The following is a 20,396-nucleotide window of genomic DNA, read 5'->3' on the forward strand; positions in this document are numbered from 1 at the left end:
TCATCCCTAGTGTCATGTATGGTTCAGAATTCTATTCTAGGATACTTGCGCACCACTTGAACGCGGCTCAAAAGACGAACTAGCAATTAGACCATTGCCCTACTGCCAGAGCTTCACTGTCCCCACTAACTGAAGAGTCCTCTGAACAGAATTAATGGTCGCTTTGGCACAGGGTGTCTTCAAAGAAAAGAAAGAACAATCAGTATGCCGAGAGCTCAACAGTGAATCAAATCATGTCATTTGAATATTTCGATGAAAGACTTCGATTATTCGCGAGCTTTGGCCAGCCTTGCCAGCTCACAAGGACTCTGAAGCATCGAGCACAATGCACAGGATGAATGGCCATTGATTACAAGACTGAAGCTTGAGGTCAGCTTGTCCTGCTCAACTCTTATTCACCCACAGCCTTGTTTGTGTTGAGGGAATTGACAGGAAGTTGGACGGCACTTTTGTCGGGATTGATAATTCCCATTTACACTCGTTTACGTTATGACTGACACATTGCTGCTTATTAAAAGCAGAAGTAGGTGCGGCATGGAGACCTAAGGTATCCTTTGAACAGTAGGACAGCTCATTGTTAAAGAGGAATTTTGCCTATTGTTCACAATCATTATGAGAGACAAGAACACGTCTTTTTTTAGGATTTTAAAAATGATAAGCGCTTGGAAGATGCGGCTAATGGGAGTCATCGTTGTAGCCTTCAAAACCCTCTAAAACATTTTCAAAACCCTCCAACATTTTGTATACACGCAAGTCTATATATAATGTAGTAACAGACACCTTCATAACAATATGTAATATGTACAATATGTACACGGCAAGTCTATATATAATGTAGTAACAGACACCTTCATAACAATATGTAATATGTACAATATGTACACGGCAGGTATATATATAATGTAGTAACACACACCTTCATAACAATATGTAATATGTACATTATACACACTGCAAGTATATATATATATATATATATATATATATATATAATGTAGTAACAGACACCTTCATAACAATATGTAATATGTACAATATACACACTGCAAGTATATATATAATGTAGTAACAGACACCTTCATAACAATATGTAAAATGTACAATATACACACTGCAAGTATATATATATATATATATATATATATATATATATATATATATATATATATATAATGTAGTAACAGACACCTTCATAACAATATGTAATATGTACAATATACACACTGCAAGTATATATATCATGTAGTAACAGACACCTTCCAGTGACGTGCAGTGAACTAAACACCAGGTGAGGCATACATACTTTTTTTTCTTCTTTTTTTTTTTACTTAAATTCATATGTGCAGCTCTAGTCATTGTTGATTTAGGTTGCACATTAGAGTTAGAGCAGGGGTGCCCACACTTTTTCTGCAGGCGAGCTACTTTTCAATTGACCAACTCGAGGGGATCTACCTCATTTATATATATCATTTATGTTTATTTATTTATGAAAGAGACATTTTTGTAAACAAGTTAAATGTGTTTAATGATAATACAAGCATGTGTAACACATATAGATGTCTTTCTTTCACGAAGACAAGAATATAAGTTGGTGTATTACCTGATTCTGATGACTTGCATTGATTGGAATCAGACAGTAATGATGATAACGCCCACATTTTCAAATGGAGGAGAAAAAACTTTGTCCTTTCTGGCCAATACCACATGAATGTGGTTGTTTTTTTGGCATCTAATTCATCCAGCTTCCATACACTTTACAAGAAAAACATTGGCGGCAAATTCCGTAGCTTGCTTGATTGACATTCACGGCACCCGAGGGTCTTGTGAGATGACGCTGGCTGCTGCCAGTTCATTATTATGAAAAAATGACAGAGAGGAAGGCCAGAAACACTTTTTATTTCAACAGACTTTCGCGCCGTCCCTTCCGTCAAAACTCTAAAGGCCGACTGCACATTTCCTATCTTCACAATAAAAGCCCTGCTTCATGCTGCCTGCGCTAACAAAATAAGAGTCTCGGAAAGCTGGCGTGCACAAGTGATGTGCACGCCAGCTTTCTGAGGGATCGCTTGTGCACGCCAGTTTTCCGAGACTCTGTTTATAGTTCATTGTCATTTCATGCCATCGTGCAGGTGTTTTGTTTCATATTTGTATTTTGTAGCCAAGTTCTATACCTCCTTAGGAGCGCCCTTAGTTTGTTTAATTTTTTATTATAGTGTTTAAATAAACAAATATGTACCGGAATTCTCGTCTGGCTCGTGCCAATCATCCTTTGCGTGGAAGAAGCAAAACAAATCCAAGTCCAGGTGTGACAATGATATGATAAATGGGTCCAAAAACTATTTGATAAAGTTGTTATTAAATACTTTTTGGTCCCACTTGCTTTTAACAAAATAAATCAAGTATTCTGAGTGTATATTATCTTTCTGTATTTGTATCTGAAGCAGCAATAGCTATCCTCCATGTATGATCGCATTCATTTTGTCTTAAAGTCCAGTTTAGAGAAGTATTTCACATTGAATACAGTATATAATCCTCCATATTGGCAGAAACATTCATTTAATTCAATTTCATTCCAAGAAATTAAACAATATTTTTGCATCCGACAAAAAACACCCACAAACGATGGCTTAGTCTAATAAAAATGCCATGTTTGTTATAAATACAGTTAAAAAAAAAAAAGAAAAGAAAAAAGACTGGCTCCCGCTGGAGAGACCTGTGTCTGCTAGCTTGAGCGCCCCCACTTCTCCCAGTGAGGCGAGTCATAGTACTTCTGAACCATTGAACTGCAAGTTGACAATATATCGCCCCCTACCTTGAGGCAGAGGTACTTGCTGCCTCAAGACCTGCCTTTTCTACATGGCAACAAGCATGCGCCCCCTTGCACGTACGCCCCAATACACACTGTGTGTAACCGTGGAGGCACCGCCTGTGTCTGCCTCACTTCTCATCTGCTGCATTGTTTTGATCAGGCAACATGGAGTTTCTGCGATTTTGACTATGAAAATTATCAAAATATACGGGAACCACACCAAAATCACTTAGAAAAACATAAACCAAAAGACAAATATTAAAACTGATTTAATTTATTACTTTGTTTTGGAACATCTCATGGTTAAGCCACCTGGTGGCAGGTGAGGCGCTGCCTCACTTTCCTCCCCTGACAGCACGTCACTGACTTCATGACAATATGTAATATGTACAATATACACACCGCAAGTTCATATATATATATATATATATATATATATATATATATAATGTAGTAACAGACAGCTTCATAACAATATGTAATATGTACAATATGTATCATATTTTGGTCATTTTAATCATTACCTGAACTAATTCCTCGGCGCATTTATTTCTGTTTCCCTAGCAGCGCACTTCCGACTTCTGGCAACAAATGCGTGTCCTACTTACGGGAACAGATGCGAATGTGTTTTCTAAATACGGCAGACTTGGTTAATGCACAACAAAGGTGAATATTTTTGGAGAAATGAGGATGACTGCAGCTTATAGAAGCAAATACAAAGGAAGGGTTAGACTTTGGAGCAGACTTAGGCCAAGAGAGTGAGCTGAAAGTGACTTTGCGCTGTAGATGTGAAACTTGACCCATCCTATCTCGACATAAATGGAGTGCTTACCCAAATACACCGTAAAACCACTACCTGCCAGTTGCACCACGCGCACAGCGTGTCATGGAGTGAGTCACACTTTAGTATTGTACATGCTACATGCGGCAAGTCATGCATGTTTATTAAACTTCAGTACATACGCTGTCTGGTTAGTTTTGTCAAACACAAGAAATAATACTTTACAGATATTGTAATATAATAATTCATATTTTTCAGTCAGTACGTTTGGTATTGTATCACAGTGTTTTGCATTACAAACTTAAATGTGTTTCGTTCTAACGTAGAAGCTAGCTTATCTCTTGCCGTAGTTAGCTTTTACGGCTCATACTGAAGCATGCCGATGTGTTACTAAGAGAGAAAAAGAGTCCCTTTGTGTTCACTCTTACAAACCCCGTTTCCATATGAGTTGGGGAATTGTGTTAGATGTAAATATAAACAGAATACAATGACTTGCAAATCATTTTCAAGCCATATTCAATTGAATATGCTACAAAGACAACTTATTTGATGTTCAAACTTATAAACTTTTTTGTTGTGCAAATAATCATTAACTTTAGAAATTGATTGCTAGCAACACGTGACAAAGAAGTTGGGAAAGGTGGCAATAAATACTGATAAAGTTGAGGAATGCTCATCAAACACTTATTTGGAACATCCCACAGGTGTGCAGGCTAATTGGGAACAGGTGGGTGCCATGATTGGGTATAAAAACAGCTTCCCCAAAAATTCTCGGCCTTTCACAAGAAAAGATGGGGCGAGGTACACCCCTTTGTCCACAACTGAGTGAGCAAATAGTCAAACAGTTTAAGAACAACGTTTCTCAAAGTGCAATTGAAAGAAATTTAGGGATTTCAACATCAACGGTCCAAAATAGAATCAAAAGGTTCCGAGAATCTGGAGAAATCACTCCACGTAAGCGGCATGGCCGGAAACCAACATTGAACAACCGTGACCTTCGATCCTTCAGACGGCACTGTGTCAAAAACCGACATCAATCTCTAAAGGATATCACCACATGGGCTCAGGAACACTTCAGAAAACCACTGTCACTAAATACAGTTCGTCGCTACATCTGTAAGTGCAAGTTAAAGCTCTACTATGAAAAGCAAAAGCCATTTATCAAAAACATCCAGAAACCCCGCCGGCTTCTCTGGGCCCAAGATCAGCTAAGATGGACTGATGCAAAGTGGAAAAGTGTTCTGTGATCTGACGAGTCCACATTTCAAATTGTTTTTGGAAATATTCGACATTGTGTCATCCGGACCAAAGGGGAAGCGAACCATCCAGACTGTTATCATCGCAAAGTTCAAAAGCCAGCATCTGTGATGGTATGGGGGTGCATTAGTGCCCAAGGCATGGGTAACTTACACATCTGTGAAGGCACCATTAATGCTGAAAGGTACACACAGGTTTTGGAACAACATTTGTTGCCATTTAATCGCCGTCTTTTTCATGGACGCCCCTGCTTATTTCAGCAAAACAATGCCAAGCCACATTCAGCATGTGTTACAACAGCGTGGCTTCGTAAAAAAAGAGCGCCTGCAGTCCAGACCTGTCTCCCATGGAAAATGTGTGGCACATTATGAAGCGCAAAATACGACAGCTGAGACCCCGGACTGTTGAAGGACTGAAGCTCTACATAAAACAAGAATGGGAAAGAATTCCACTTTCAAAGCTTCAACAATTAGTTTCCTCAGTTCCCAAACGTTTATTGAGTGTTGTTAAAAGAAAAGGTGATGTAACACAGTGGTGAACATGCCCTTTCCCAACTACTTGGGCACGTGTTGCAGCCATGAAATTCTAAGTTAATTATTATTTGCAAAAAAAAAAAAAGTTTATCAGTTTGAACATCAAATATGTTGTCTTTGTAGCATATTCAACTGAATATGGGTTGAAAGTGATTTGCAAATCATTGTATTCTGTTTATATTTACATCTAACACAATTTCCCAACTCATATGGAAACAGCTTGGTTATTATACAGGTCATGGAACATCCATCCATTTTCTACCGCTTGTCCCTTTTATAAATGAAGAAATTTTGACATTTTTCAAATGCATTTTCAAAGTGATTAAGCAATAGAGTTGATTTCTCCCATTAGCTTCATTGCTAACTACCAACAACGAGACGATTTCTATATGTTAGAATGTGAAAAAAAAACTAACTTTTATCTTCTTGTCGTATGAACGATAGGCAAAAGTCCCCAAAAAAGTGCAGTTCCCCCATACGAATTGAAAAATAGTTGTTATTTTAAAGAAGTTTATTCCAAGGGAGATGGGATTTGCTGTTTCTCCCAAAAGGCCTCATTAGTTGGCGATTGTGCTGGCGGGACGAGCAGTCCTGCCATCTGCAAGTCCTTGAACAAGCACACAATGGCAGTGTGGCGGGGATACAATTTTCATTCTGCTACGCTGTCTTTGTGTGTTTGCTCGGCAGAGGGGCTTTCATTAGAGTTCCTTATGTCCGTCTGCTCCAACCACTTTCATTTAGCATCACCCCAGAAACACTGCTACTATCTTAATGGTGAATTCTGTAAATGACGTCTACTTCATGTTTTACTAGGATTTTACTAAGGATGCAGAATTGCAGAGGTGCTCATTGCCAACACTTGTTTTCTTCCCCGCTAGAATGTCCTGGAGAAGTCATCAGAGAGGGAAACTCGCCAGGAGTACGCTCTGGCTATGATTCAATGCAAAGTGCTGAAGCAGCTGGAGAACCTGGAGCAGCAGAAGTACGACGACGAGGACATCACGGAGGACATTAAGTTCCTGCTGGAGAAGCTGGGAGAAAGCGTGCAGGATCTCAGGTGCCTCTCAAATACTTCCTTGTTTATGGACGTGTGCAGCAGGTAACACCTAAATATGTCAACTTTTTTCTTTTTCTTTAGCTCGTTTGACGAGTACAGCTCTGAGCTCAAGTCGGGCCGCCTGGAATGGAGCCCCGTGCACAAGTCTGAGAAGTTCTGGCGGGAGAACGCTGTCCGCCTTAATGAGAAAAACTATGAGCTCCTCAAGTAAGAAGAAGCAGACTCTCCTAATCTATCTTTATTACAGTAGAAGAAAGTACACATTAGTTTAATCTACCGTATTTCCTTAAATTGCCGCCGGGGGCGCTAATTAATTTAAAACTTCTTCTCACTCCGGCGTTTACCAAAGGCATTAGGTAAATTTAGGCCTGCGCTTATAAATTTGAGTGCGATGTAAGGATACCATCATGAAAAGCACATTTAATAAAAAAAAAACATTATTATGGTCTTACCTTTACTTATAAATGAAGTCCATGCGCAGCTCCTTCTGATCAAAAGCATCAATAACTTGTTTATAGAAGTCTTCCTTATCTTTCTTCAGTTTTAAAAGTCTCTCTGTCTCGATGGAGATCTTCCTTTATTACCTCCTGCTTCGATTGAAAGTCCAGTTTAGAAAACTGTTTTATTTTAGGTATGTAATCCTCCATGCTAAAAGTGCAAGCGAGAGGAAAAAATATCGCTGCTAACTCTTGCTGCTTGTTGACACTTCTTCTGCAGCCGAGTAGGATCACTAGCGCCCTCTACCACCAGGAGGCGGGAGTCATTTAATGACTCATATTTGACACAAGCAGGGACAGTATATTAATAAAACATAGCTGCTTACTGTTCTTTTCAGCATATTTAATAGCTTGGACCTTAAATTCTACTGAATAGCTTTTAATCTTCTTCCCTTTATGCGATTTCAAATGATTGAAATCAGCCTCCTCCATTTTGAAAATGATAACAGGTGAAGTGTCACTCGTGACTTGACGAGTTTGACCCGGTGGAAATTCTAAGCATATGCTAATTATTTGGCGAAACGAGTTTGCCCCGGCAGAAATTCTAGACATGCGCTAATAAAAATAATATTTAGCGAAACGAGTTTGACCCGGCGTTAATCCTGAGCCGACAGTAATGCTAAGCATGCGCTAATTATTTTGCGAAACGAGTTTGACCTGGCAGTAATTCTAGGCAGGCGCATACTATATACCCGGCGGCAATTCAAGGAAATACGGTATCTTTATTACAGTGGAAGAAAGTACACATTAGTTTAGTCGCTATTGGAACACATCCTGTTACAAAAGTCTTTGTGTCGTTTTGACACTGCTTTTGTGACAATATACCACTAAAATGTCACTCGGGAGAGCGGTTTGTGTTTCCCAAGACTACTGCCTGGTTCAGAAAGATGATTCCTAGGTGACACATTTATCCAGATCCTCACCAAGATTCAATGGTTTCTTACTTGGCTCATAGAGGAAAAGTCTTGTTTTTTACATATTTGGCGTAATCCTGCACATTTAGTGCTACACTCTATCAAAATGACTGTAAAAAAAGATAGTGTTTCATAAGGTTTAATGTATATGTAATTGTGTATATATATATATATATATAAACTTTGAAAGAAAATAATGTTTGCCTTGGTGCCCTTCTAACATGTCTCGGTGCCCTAAAAAATGACCCCCCTTTAAGACTACATCTGCCTGGACCTTAAAAAGTAAAAAGTTGAGGCCTGTGTATAACATTCTATTGTATAATTATCTAAAAGTTATTTTGGTATTTTTAAAAGGCATGTAACATGTTAAAAAGATTCGGGGGGTGGGTGAGTGGAGCAAGCACCAATTCCAATTAACTTCCTAGGTACGAGCTGCGTTCCACAACCAACTGAACTGGTATCCCCGGGTATTAAGTGTACATTTACTATATATATATATATATATATATATATATACACTTTGAAGGAAAATAATGTTTGCCTTATATACATATATATATATATATATATATATATATATATATATATATATATATATATATATATATATATATATATATATATATATATATATATATATATACACAAACTTTGAAAGAAAATAATGTTTGCCTTGGTGCCCTTCTAACATTTAAAGACTATACATATATATACTATACATATATATATGTGTATATATATATATATATATATATATGTATATATGTTTATGTATTTATGTATATATATATATATATATATATATATATATTTGTATGTATATGTATGTATTGGTACTAGGTGGGGATTGAACCAGTGACCCTCGGGTTGCGCACGGCCTATATATATATATATATATATATATATATATATATATATATATATATATATATATATATATATATATATATATATATATATATATATATATATATATATATATATATGCTGTAGTGCAGTGGTTCTCAACCTTTTTTCAGTGATGTACCCCCTGTCAACATTTTTTTTAATTCAAGTACCCCCTAATCAGAGCAAAGCTTTTTTGGTTGAAAAAAAGAGATAAAGAAGTAAAATACAGCACTATGTCATCAGTTTCTGATTTATTAAATTGTATAACAGTGCAAAATATTGCTCATATGTAGTGGTATTTCTTGAACTATTAGGAAAAAAAGATATAAAAATAACTTTAAGTTGATGATTACTTCTATGTGTAGAAAGCTTTATTTATAATTGAACCTCTTTTTTATTTTTCAACAAGTTTTTAAAGTGCCCTCTTTGGGGATTGTAATAGAGATCCATCTGGATTCATCAACTTCATTCTAAACATTTCTTCTCAAAAACAGAAATCTTTAACATCAATATTTATGGAACATGTCCACAAATTATCTAGCTGTCAACACTGAATATTGCATTGTTGCATTTCTTTTCACAGTTTATGAACTTACATTCATATTTTGTATGAATATATGAGTATTATTCAATAAATATATTAATAAAGGATTTTTGAATTGTTGCTATTTTTAGAATAAATAAATAAAAAAATCTCACATAGCCCTTGGCATACCTTCAAGTACCCCCATTTGACAACCACTGCTGTAGTGTATAGCATGCTGGGAATTATCTGGGCATGTGATGGAAGACTGCACTGCACATGTGATGTAGGAATGCACAATGCAGGGTTGAAATTCTACTGAATTTGCATTAAATCTGGTTGTTTTAGCTAATAATCATGCTGCAAGATCTAGCATGTTGCATTCAATGTTTATTCCCATTAATTCCCATGGAAAGTTTCCAACTTTGAATTTTGCATCCCTAATCAATATATGTCTGATCTTTATTGTTATAATCGCTCAAAAGATGTTTGACATATGCTAAAAATGTAGGAAATTTCCCCCTTCAGGATCCTAACCAGGCTCCTGGAGGTGTCCGACGATCCTCAAGTCATAGCGGTGGCTTCTCACGACGTGGGCGAGTACGTGCGGCACTACCCGCGTGGCAAACGGTAAAACCACCAGCATTACTTCCCGTCTTCAACCAACAACATATCCTCATGTCATTTCTATTTCGCCCCATCAGGGTGATTGAGCAGCTGGGCGGGAAGCAGCTGGTGATGAACCACATGCACCACGAGGACCAGCTGGTGCGCTACAACGCCCTGCTGGCCGTGCAGAAGCTCATGGTCCACAACTGGTAGGAACACCTTGACGTTTCTGTCTTCCTTCTAGTTGCACCCCTGCTGAAGTTGTAAGTGACCCAGAAGCAGCGGAAGTCTGTGGAATTAAACTGAGCGCAAAGTTCAGGACAGCTTTTACGCAGCCCTGAAAATATCTTTTAGTCATCAAATAATTGAAAGCATCTGTAAGACCTTTAATGGGCTCTTGGACCTTTTTGATATTCATGCACTCTAAAATGCAGACCACTGTCAGAGAATATACAGGCGGTGGTTATTCACAGAATACAAAATGTGAAAATAGCTGTCTGTTAACCAGACCTCTGCTCAGCCACTATTTGTTTTGTGCCACTCAAATAGTCCATAAACCTAGCTTGTTTATTTTGGCTCTGTTTTACTACCGTGTTCTAAGACCCTCTGAGCTCCCCGGGCAACACGATTGTAATGTTTCCTCATCTCAGCGATCATCTCTTCATACTGCGCACTGAAACAACAAGCCTGAATACATGTTGCAGCTTTAAGAGCCGTCAGCCTGACACAAGAGCAGCTCGTGAAGAAAATGCTGGATTTAATTGCGTTCATTTCAATATTTGTGGTGGTTGTGTCTCATTTCCAAGAAGAGTACTTTAACCAAAGACGAGAGACTCATCTTTCTGTCTCCACCCCATTCAACATCTTCATGTTCTGATTCTTCTGTTGGTTTTGTGTTTTTTCCATTCCTAATCCCCACCTAGGGTTGTACGGTATACCAGTATTAGTATAGTACCGCGATACGAATTAATCATATTCAGTACTACCGTATTTCCTTGAATTGCCGCCGGGTATATAGTATGCGCCTGCCTAGAATTACTACCAGCTCAAACTCGTTTCGCAAAATAATTAGCGCATGCTTAGCATTACCGCCGGCTCAGGATTAACGCCGGGTCAAACTTGTTTAGCAAAATATTATTTTTATTAGCGCATGTCTAGAATTTCCGCCGGGTCAAACTCGTTTCGCCAAATAATTAGCATATGCCCAGAATTTCCACCGGGTCAAACTCGTCACGTCACGAGTGACACTTCATCTGTCATCATTTTCAAAATGGAGGAGGCTGATTTCAATCATTTCAAATCGCATAAAGGGAAGAATATTAAGATATATTCAGTAAGATTTAAGGTCCAAGCTATGAATATCCTTAAAAAAAAACAGTAAGCAGCTATGTTTTATTAATATACCGTAGCTGTGTGTGTCAAATAATAGTCATTAAATGATGACTCCCGCCTCCTGGTGGTAGAGGGCGCTAGTGATCCTTCTTGCGACTACTTGGCTGCAGAAGAAGTGACAACAAGCAGCAAGAGTGAGCAGCGATCGTTTATTTTTTCATCTCGCTTGCACTTTTAACATGGAGGATTACATATCTAGAACAAAACAGTTTTCTAAACTGGACATTCAATCGAAGCAGGAGGTAATAAAGGAATATCTCCATCGAGACAGAGAGACTTTTAAATTTGAAGAAAGATAAGGAAGACTTTTATAAACAAGTTATCGATGCTTTTGATCAGAAGGAGCTGCGCATGGACTTCATTTATAAGTAAAAGTAAGACCATAATAATGTTTTTTTTATTAAATGTGCTTTTCATGATGGTATCCTTACATCACACTCAAATTTATAAGCGTAGGCCTAAATTTACCGTATGCCTTTGGTAAACGCTGGAGTGAGAAGAGGTTTTAAATTAATTAGCGCCCCGGCGGCAATTCAAGGAAATACGGTATACCGCATCTGAAAAGTACCGGTCCCCCACTGCTGGTTTACGAGCAGAGGAGCATGTTCGGCAGCGCACAATCACAGAGTACTTACAAGCAGACACGGTGCGTAGACAGAAAAGGGAGAATGGACGCATTTCGGCTTTAAAAGTAAAGATAAAGGTGAAGTTCTAACACTGAAACACCCTCAGAGCTGCTTTAAGACATGGCTAGCTAGCTTGCGGCTAAAGTTCAGCCGCAGTCTGCCTGCAGTGTTGTAGCTCCTTCTTAATCACTAATTGTGAAAAAATAAAGTAAGTTTCTTACAAATACTGCAGGACGAGGAATAGCTGAACATGCCTCACTACACACTGTAGCTCACCGGCGTCACAATGTAAACAAACGCCATTGGTGGATCTACACCTGACATCCACTGTAATGATAACAAGTACAGGAGCCTATCTAGTCGATACTACTATGATTACGTCGATATTTTTTGGCATTGCAACATATTCTTTTGTGTTTAAAAAAAAAATGATGTCCCTGGACACATGAGAACTTTGAATATGACCAATGTATGATCCTGTAACTACTCGGTAAGACATGCACTTGGGGATAGGCCCCTCCCACTTCCAAACACATGTACCTGGGGATAGGCCCCTCCCACCTCCAAAGACATGCACTGGGAATAGGCCCCTCCCACTTCCAAACACATGTACCTGGGGATAGGCCCCTCCCACCTCCAAAGATATGCACCTGGGGATAGGCCCCTCCCACCTCCAAAGACATGCACCTGGGGATAGGTTGATTGGCAACACTAAATTGGCCCTAGTGTGTGAATGTTGTCTGTCTATCTGTGTTGGCCCTGCGATGAGGTGGCGACTTGTCCAGGGTGTACCCCGCCTTCCGCCCAAATGCAGCTGTGATAGGTTCCATAGGCCCCCCCCCACCCCCCCACCCCACCCCACCCCCCACGACCCCAAAAGGCACAAGCGGTAGTTATTGGTTGGACGGATGTATAAAACTAAAAAGGAGATGCAAATTTTGGGTTTGGGCACATTGGACTTGATTCCAGCGCTGATGTTTTTTGGGGGCTGAAGGCGGTCAAGAGGCTCACTGCTGGAACACTTGAGACCCGCCTTCTCCTCGCTGCTTCCTCATCTCCGTGTTTTCAAGGTGAAGCACATTATTTGCCGCCCACATGCAAACCAAGGTGCCCATGAATGGTAGAAAGATAGCAGGAGGGGCCGTCCTTTATTTTGGAGAGGTGGAGATTGTTAAGAGTGAGCGAAATCCTCTGCTGTCATGACAACAGCACACTGATGTTATTCAACCTTCTACCTTTTTGTATGTCGCTCATCTTGTCTCTTCCCTTTTTCCATATTTCCATTCTGCGCCTGCAATGTTGACACTTGTGAATGTGTGTCACTGTCTACAAACCCCGTTTCCATATGAGTTGGGAAATTGTGTTAGATGTAAATATAAACAGAATACAATGATTTGTAAATCCTTTTCAACCCATATTCAGTTGAATATGCTACAAAGACAACATATTTCATGTTCAAACTGATAAACTTTTTTTTTGTTTGCAAATAATAATCAACTTAGTATTTCATGGCTGCAACACATGCCAAAGTAGTTGGGAAAGGGCATGTTCACCACTGTGTTACATCACCTTTTCTTTTAGCAACACTCAATAAACGTTTGGGAACTGAGGAAACTAATTGTTGAAGCTTTGAAAGTGGAATTCTTTCCCATTCTTGTTTTATGTAGAGCTTCAGTTGTTCAACAGTCCGGGGTCTCCGCTGTCGTATTTTACGCTTCATAATGCGCCACACATTTTCCATGGGAGACAGGTCTGGACTGCAGGCGGGTCAGGAAAGTACCCACACTCTTTTTTTTTAATGAAGCCACGCTGTTGAAACACGTGCTGAACGTGGCTTGGCATTGTCTTGCTGAAATAAGCAGGGGTGTCCATAAAAAAGACGGCGCTTAGATGGCAGCATATGTTGTTCCAAAACCTGTATGTACCTTTCAGCATTAATGGTGCCTTCACAGATGTGTAAGTTACCCATGCCTTGGGCACTAATGCACCCCCATACCATCACACATGCTGGCTTTTGAACTTTGCATTGATAACAGTCTGGATGGTTCGCTTCCCCTTTGGTCCGGATGACACGATGTCGAATATTTCCAAAAACAATTTGAAATATGGACTCGTCAGACCACAGAACACTTTTCCATTTTGCATGAGTCCTTCTTAGATGATCTCGGGCCCAGATAAGCCGTCGGCATTTCTGGATGTTGTTGATAAATGGCTTTCGCTTTGCATAGTAGAGCTTTAACTTGCACTTACAGATGTAGCGACGAACTGTATTTAGTGACAGTGGTTTTCTGAAGTGTTCCTGAGCCCGTGTGGTGATATCCTTTAGAGATTGATGTCGGTTTTCGATACAGTGCCGTCTGAGGGATGGAAGGTCACGGTCATTCAATGTTGGTTTCCGGCCATGCTGCTTACGTGGAGTGATTTCTCCAGATTCTCTGAACCTTTTGATGATATTATGGAGCGTAGATGTTGAAATCCCTAAATTTCTTGCAATGTCACTTTGAGAAAGGTTGTTCTTAAACTGTTTGACTATTTGCTCACGCAGTTGTGGACAAAGGGGTGTACCTCGCCCCATCCTTTCTTGTGAAAGACTGAGCATTTTTTGGGAAGCTGTTTTTATACCCAATCATGGCACCCACCTGTTCCCAATTAGCCTGCACACCTGTGGGATGTTCCAAATAAGTGTTTGATGAGCATTCCTCAACTTTATCAGTATTTATTGCCACCTTTCCCAACTTCTTTGTCACGTTTTGCTGGCATCAAATTTTAAAGTTAATGATTATTTGCACAAAAACATTTTTTTTTATGAGTTTGAACATGAAATATGTTGTCTTTGTAGCATATTCAACTGAATATGGGTTGAAAAGGATTTGCAAATAATTGAATTCTGTTTATATTTACATCTAACACAATTTCCCAACTCATATGGAAACGGGGTTTGTACGTGCAAGTCCTCCTCCATGCTCAGAATGACTTAGAGAAAAGATATTCCATGGATTTATTTTGTCTGTATGCGCGTCTCGGGAAGTCATTTGATATTTCCCGTGGTGGCGAACGTGAGTGCAGTGGTGCCACGTGTTGAAATGTCACTGTCAGGAAGGGGTTACCTTTCAGAATAATGGCATTTAAGTTGACTTCCTCTGCCTGGATAGCACCATGAAAGGGGCGCTAAGGAAAAAAGACAAAAAGTTACAAGCATATTGTAGATCTGCACGATTGTGTGTATGTCTAGACCAGGGGTCACCAACGCGGTGCCCACAGGCAGGAGGTCGCCCGTAAGGACCAGATGAGTCGCCCGCTGGCCTGTTCTAAAAATAGCTCAAATAGCAGCACTTACCAGTGAGCTGCCTCTATTTTTTAAATTGTATTTATTTACTAGCAAGCTGGTCTCGCTTTGCTCGACATTTTTAATTCTAAAAGAGACAAAACTCAAATGGAATTTGAAAATCCAAGAAAATATTTTATAGACTTGGTCTTCACTTGTTTATTCATACATTTTTTTTTTACTTTGCTTCATATAACTTTAAGAAAGACAATTTTAGAGAAAAAATACAACCTTAAAATGATTTTAGGATTTTTAAACACATATACCTTTTTACCTTTTAAATTCCTTCCTCTTCTTTCCTGACAATTTAAATCAATGTTCAAGTATTTTTTTTTTTTTATTGTAAATAATAATAGATACATTTTAATTTAATTCTTCATTTTAGCTTCTGTTTTTTCGACGAAAAATATTTGTGAAATATTTCTTCAAACTTATGATTAAAATTAAAAAAATATATTCTGGGAAATCTGGAAAATCTGTAGAATCAAATTTAAATCTTATTTCAAAGTCTTTTGAATTTCTTTTTAAAAAAATTACTGGAAAATCTAGAAGAAATAATGATTTGTCTTTGTTAGAAATATAGCTTGGTCCAATTTGTTATATATTCTAACAAAGTGCAGATTGGATTTTAACCTATTTAAAACATGTCATTGAAATTAATCTTAATCAGGAAAAATTACCAATGATGTTCCATAAAAAAAATGTTTTTATTTTTTCAAAAAGATTCAAAATAGCTAGTTTTTCTCTTAATTTTTTTCAGTTGAATTTTGAATTTTAAAGAGTCGAAATTGAAGATAAATGATGTTTCAAAATTTAGTTTTCATTTTTTCCTCTTTTAAACAGTTCAATTAGTGTATTGTGAAGTGTATTATATTTATATAGCGCTTTTTCTCTATTGACTCAAAGCGCTTTACATAGTGAAACCCAATATCTAATTTTTACAATTTAAACCAGTGTGGGTGGCACTGGGAGCAGGTGGGTCAAGTGTCTTGCCCAAGGACACAACGGCAGTGACTAGGATGGCGGAAGCGGGGATCGAACCTGCAACCCTCAAGTTACTGGCACGGCCGCTCTACCAACCGAGCTATACCGCCCCCAATTAAGTGTTTGTTTTTTCATCATTTATTCTCTACAAAAAACCTTCCATCCATCCATCCATCCATCCATCCATCATCTTCCGCTTATCCGAGGTCGGGTCGCGGGGGCAACAGCCTAAGCAGGGAAACCCAGACTTCCCTCTCCCCAGCCACAAAAAACCTTCCGTAAAAGGAAAAAAAAATTTACGACAGAATGGCAGACAAAAATAACAATTTTTTTAATATATATAGATTTATTTATTAAAGGTAAACTGAGCAAATTGGCTATTTCTGGCGATTTATTAAAGTGTGTATCAAACTGGTAGCCCTTCGCATTAATCAGTACCCAAGAAGTAGCTGCTGGTTTCAAAAAGGTTGGTGACCCCCGGTCTAGTAAATAAGATGTAACATGAAGTCGACAACAATATTTGACATGTTTTGACGGGTCTACTGTGTAGTTCAAGTTAGGAGGTCAGCCTTTACAGCCGACCTCCAGTCCCTAGTGATGTGTGTACTGTAGCTGGAGGGAGATACAGTGTGTCTGCTTGTGGGGACTAATAATGCCAAGAAAATTGGGGGGCATCAAGGCCATGGTGCGTCCCTACCATGCCGAGCCCCCCAAACCCTAAGTGTCTAATATGCGGCTAAAATTGAGGGATGGACGAGCAGGGGACAAGTCAGGAGGACTGGAGCCCCTAAGTGTCTAATATGCGGCTAAAATTGAGGGATGGACGAGCAGGGGACAAGTCAGGAGGACTGGAGCCCCTAAGTGTCTAATATGCGGCTAAAATTGAGGGATGGACGAGCAGGGGACAAGTCAGGAGGACTGGAGCCCCTAAGTGTCTAATATGCGGCTAAAATTGAGGGATGGACGAGCAGGGGACAAGTCAGGAGGACTGGAGCCCCTAAGTGTCTAATATGCGGCTAAAATTGAGGGATGGACGAGCAGGGGACAAGTCAGGAGGACTCGAGCCCCTAAGTGTCTAATATGCGGCTAAAATTGAGGGATGGACGAGCAGGGGACAAGTCAGGAGGACTGGAGCCCCTAAGTGTCTAATATGCGGCTAAAATTGAGGGATGGACGAGCAGGGGACAAGTCAGGAGGACTGGAGCCCCTAAGTGTCTAATATGCGGCTAAAATTGAGGGATGGACGAGCAGGGGACAAGTCAGGAGGACTGGAGCCCCTAAGTGTCTAATATGCGGCTAAAATTGAGGGATGGACGAGCAGGGGACAAGTCAGGAGGACTGGAGCCCCTAAGTGTCTAATATGCGGCTAAAATTGAGGGATGGGCGAGCAGGGGACAAGTCAGGAGGACTGGAGCCCCTAAGTGTCTAATATGCGGCTAAAATTGAGGGATGGGCGAGCAGGTGACAAGTCAGGAGGACTGGAGCCCCTAAGTGTCTAATATGCGGCTAAAATTGAGGGATGGACGAGCAGGGGACAAGTCAGGAGGACTGGAGCCCCACAGAGGCATCTTCACCCCGCACGTCCAGGCACCACCACCAACAATGTTTGACATGTTCCCAAAGTGTGTTTTGTCAGTGCAGTGAGGAAATCTTTGTGTCTTTTCTGCTACATTAACTTGTGATGGCAATAGAAGTAGCTTTTCCTAGCGTGGCCAATGTTAGCTGGCCTGCAAAGCGAAAACAAAATACTTTGTGGACTTGGACATAGTCAAGTTGTATTGATGACTTGTGTTCACCACGCAGGGAGTATCTGGGGAGGCAGCTGCAGTCCACTGACCAGCAACAAGCTCCAGCTGTGGGGGCTCGAAGCTGAGCTGTCCCCTCGCTATGTGATGACCCCTGTCACCCGAGTTGTGTTGTTGTTGTTGTTGTTAGCTTCCTCCTCTTGATGTGTACAAAGTTATTTAAGTCTCGTTGCTTGTGGAAGATTGTACTGTACTGAATGTGTTCCTTCAATAAAGATGATTATCTCTGGTGCTAGGGTGTCTCTCTCTGCATTTTTTTTTTATTGTCACCATGGCGACAAGAGTACTTGTCACTTGGGATGAATGAGTTGAAGTCTTGCATAAAAAGCACACACACACACAAACACACACACACACACCTGTATGACACAGTAATACACACACACTGTACCACTGACACACTCGTATGGTGTCTCATTTGCATACTTGCCAACCTTGAAACCTCTGATTTTGGGGGGCGTGGTTGGGGGCGGGGCGTCGTTAAGAGGGGAGGAGTATATTTACACCTAGAATTCTCCAAGTCAAGTATTTCATATATATTTATTTATAAGAAATACTTGACTTTCAGTGAATTCTAGCTATATATATATATATCCATCCATCTTCTTCCGCTTATCCGAGGTCGGGTCGCGGGGGCAACAGCCTAAGCAGGGAAGCCCAGACTTCCCTCTCTCCAGCCACTTCGTCTAGCTCTTCCCGGGGGATCCTGAGGCGTTCCCAGGCCAGCCGGGAGACATAGTCTTCCCAACGTGTCCTGGGTCTTCCCCGTGGCCTCCTACCGGTTGGACGTGCCCTAAACACCTCCCTAGGGAGGCGTTCGGGTGGCATCCTGACCAGATGCCCGAACCACCTCATCTGGCTCCTCTCCATGTGGAGGAGCAGCGGCTTTACTTTGAGTTCCTCCCGGATGGCAGAGCTTCTCACCCTATCTCTAAGGGAGAGACCCGCCACACGGCGGAGGAAACTCATTTCGGCCGCTTGTACCCGTGATCTATATATATATATATATATATATATATATATATATATATATATATATATATATATAAGAGAAATACTTCAATTTCAGTGTTCATTTATTTACACATATACACATAACACTCATCTACTCATTGTTGAGTTAAGGGTTGAAATGTCCATCCTTGTTCTATTCTCTGTCACTGTTTTTCTAACCATCCTGAACACCCTCTCTGATGATCAATCAATCAATGTTTACTTATATAGCCCTAAATCATTAGTGTCTCAAAGGGCTGCACAAGCCACAACACAAACCACTACGACATCCTCGGTAGGCCCACATAAGGGCAAGGAAAACTCACACCCAGTGGGACGTCGGTGACAATGATGACTATGAGAACCTTGGAGAGGAGGAAAGCAATGGATGTCGAGCGGGTCTAACATGATACTGTGAAAGTTCAATCCACAATGGATCCAACACAGCCGCATTGCACAAAAGTGCTTTCATCAAATGCACTAGAGTCTTTAATCTTCCATCTCAGTCTCCTTGTTGTGTGCGCAGTTGTGCACTGCACTCTGTAAAAGCCGTAGATGTTGTTGTCACATATGCATGTACAGTAGATGGCAGTGTTGTCCGGTTTTAAGAGTGTCACAACATTGCTGTTTACGGCGGACGAAAACGTGACTGCTGTTGTTGTGTGTTGTTGTGTGTTGTTACCGCGCTGGGAGGAGGTTAATGAAACGGCCTAACAATAAACCCACATAAGAAACCAAGAACTCGCCCTCGATCATTCTACAGTTATAACGTCTCTGAAAAATCCGGGAGGGTTGGCAAGTATACCCATTTGACATTGTGGACAAATTCCAGCTAAGCAAAGCAATCATCTTTTTTTTTTTTTTTACTCAGGCGAATCATATTATTGATGTAGAGAAGTGTGGGATACTTCTCTTGTTGCCTTATTTGTGTTTGACCTTATTCAATGGATTTATTTTCATGTTTGGTGCAGCCAGACCGGAGCTGGCGGGGATAGAAAGAGCGGGAAAAAGGAAGACGAGGGGGATAAGATCATTCTCATCGACGTCCCACTGGGTTGTGAGTTTTTCCTTGCACCTTATGGGCGCTGAACCGCGGATGTTGTCGTGGCTTGTGCAGCCCTTTGAGACACTTGTGATTTAGGGCTATATAAATAAACATTGATTGATAAGACAGAGAGACAGCAAAAGAACAATACATAAAAATATGATGGTAAAAGTGATAGCAAAGAAGCAGTTACTTAGGTAAATATTAATAACACAGAAATGACAGTGAACATTATTGCACTACAAATGGAGCAATAAATATAATGCTATTAATAATGAATATGAATAATTTGCTTCTATTATTAACAATACACATTTTGTTTCAAATGCAATAATACATATATGTAATGATATCTTGA

At 40.0% G+C, this 20,396-nt stretch overlaps 1 protein-coding gene across 2 annotated transcripts in view; it reads left to right on the forward strand.

Moving 5' to 3' along the window:
* atp6v1h (ATPase H+ transporting V1 subunit H) overlaps positions 1–18,235 on the forward strand; it is a 39,523-nt gene extending 21,288 nt beyond the window's left edge. For both annotated transcript variants that reach the window (XM_061921048.1, XM_061921049.1), the window contains 5 exons: positions 6,259–6,437; positions 6,519–6,644; positions 9,788–9,889; positions 9,964–10,077; positions 17,999–18,235. In XM_061921048.1, coding sequence (XP_061777032.1) covers positions 6,259–6,437; positions 6,519–6,644; positions 9,788–9,889; positions 9,964–10,077; positions 17,999–18,068 — 591 coding nt within the window. In that variant the 3' untranslated portion in view covers positions 18,069–18,235. The remainder of the gene's footprint in view (positions 1–6,258; positions 6,438–6,518; positions 6,645–9,787; positions 9,890–9,963; positions 10,078–17,998) is intronic.
* Positions 18,236–20,396: the final 2,161 nt, after the last annotated feature.

Source organism: Nerophis ophidion, linkage group LG14, assembly GCF_033978795.1.
Source record: "Nerophis ophidion isolate RoL-2023_Sa linkage group LG14, RoL_Noph_v1.0, whole genome shotgun sequence".
NCBI classification, from domain to species: domain Eukaryota; kingdom Metazoa; phylum Chordata; class Actinopteri; order Syngnathiformes; family Syngnathidae; genus Nerophis; species Nerophis ophidion.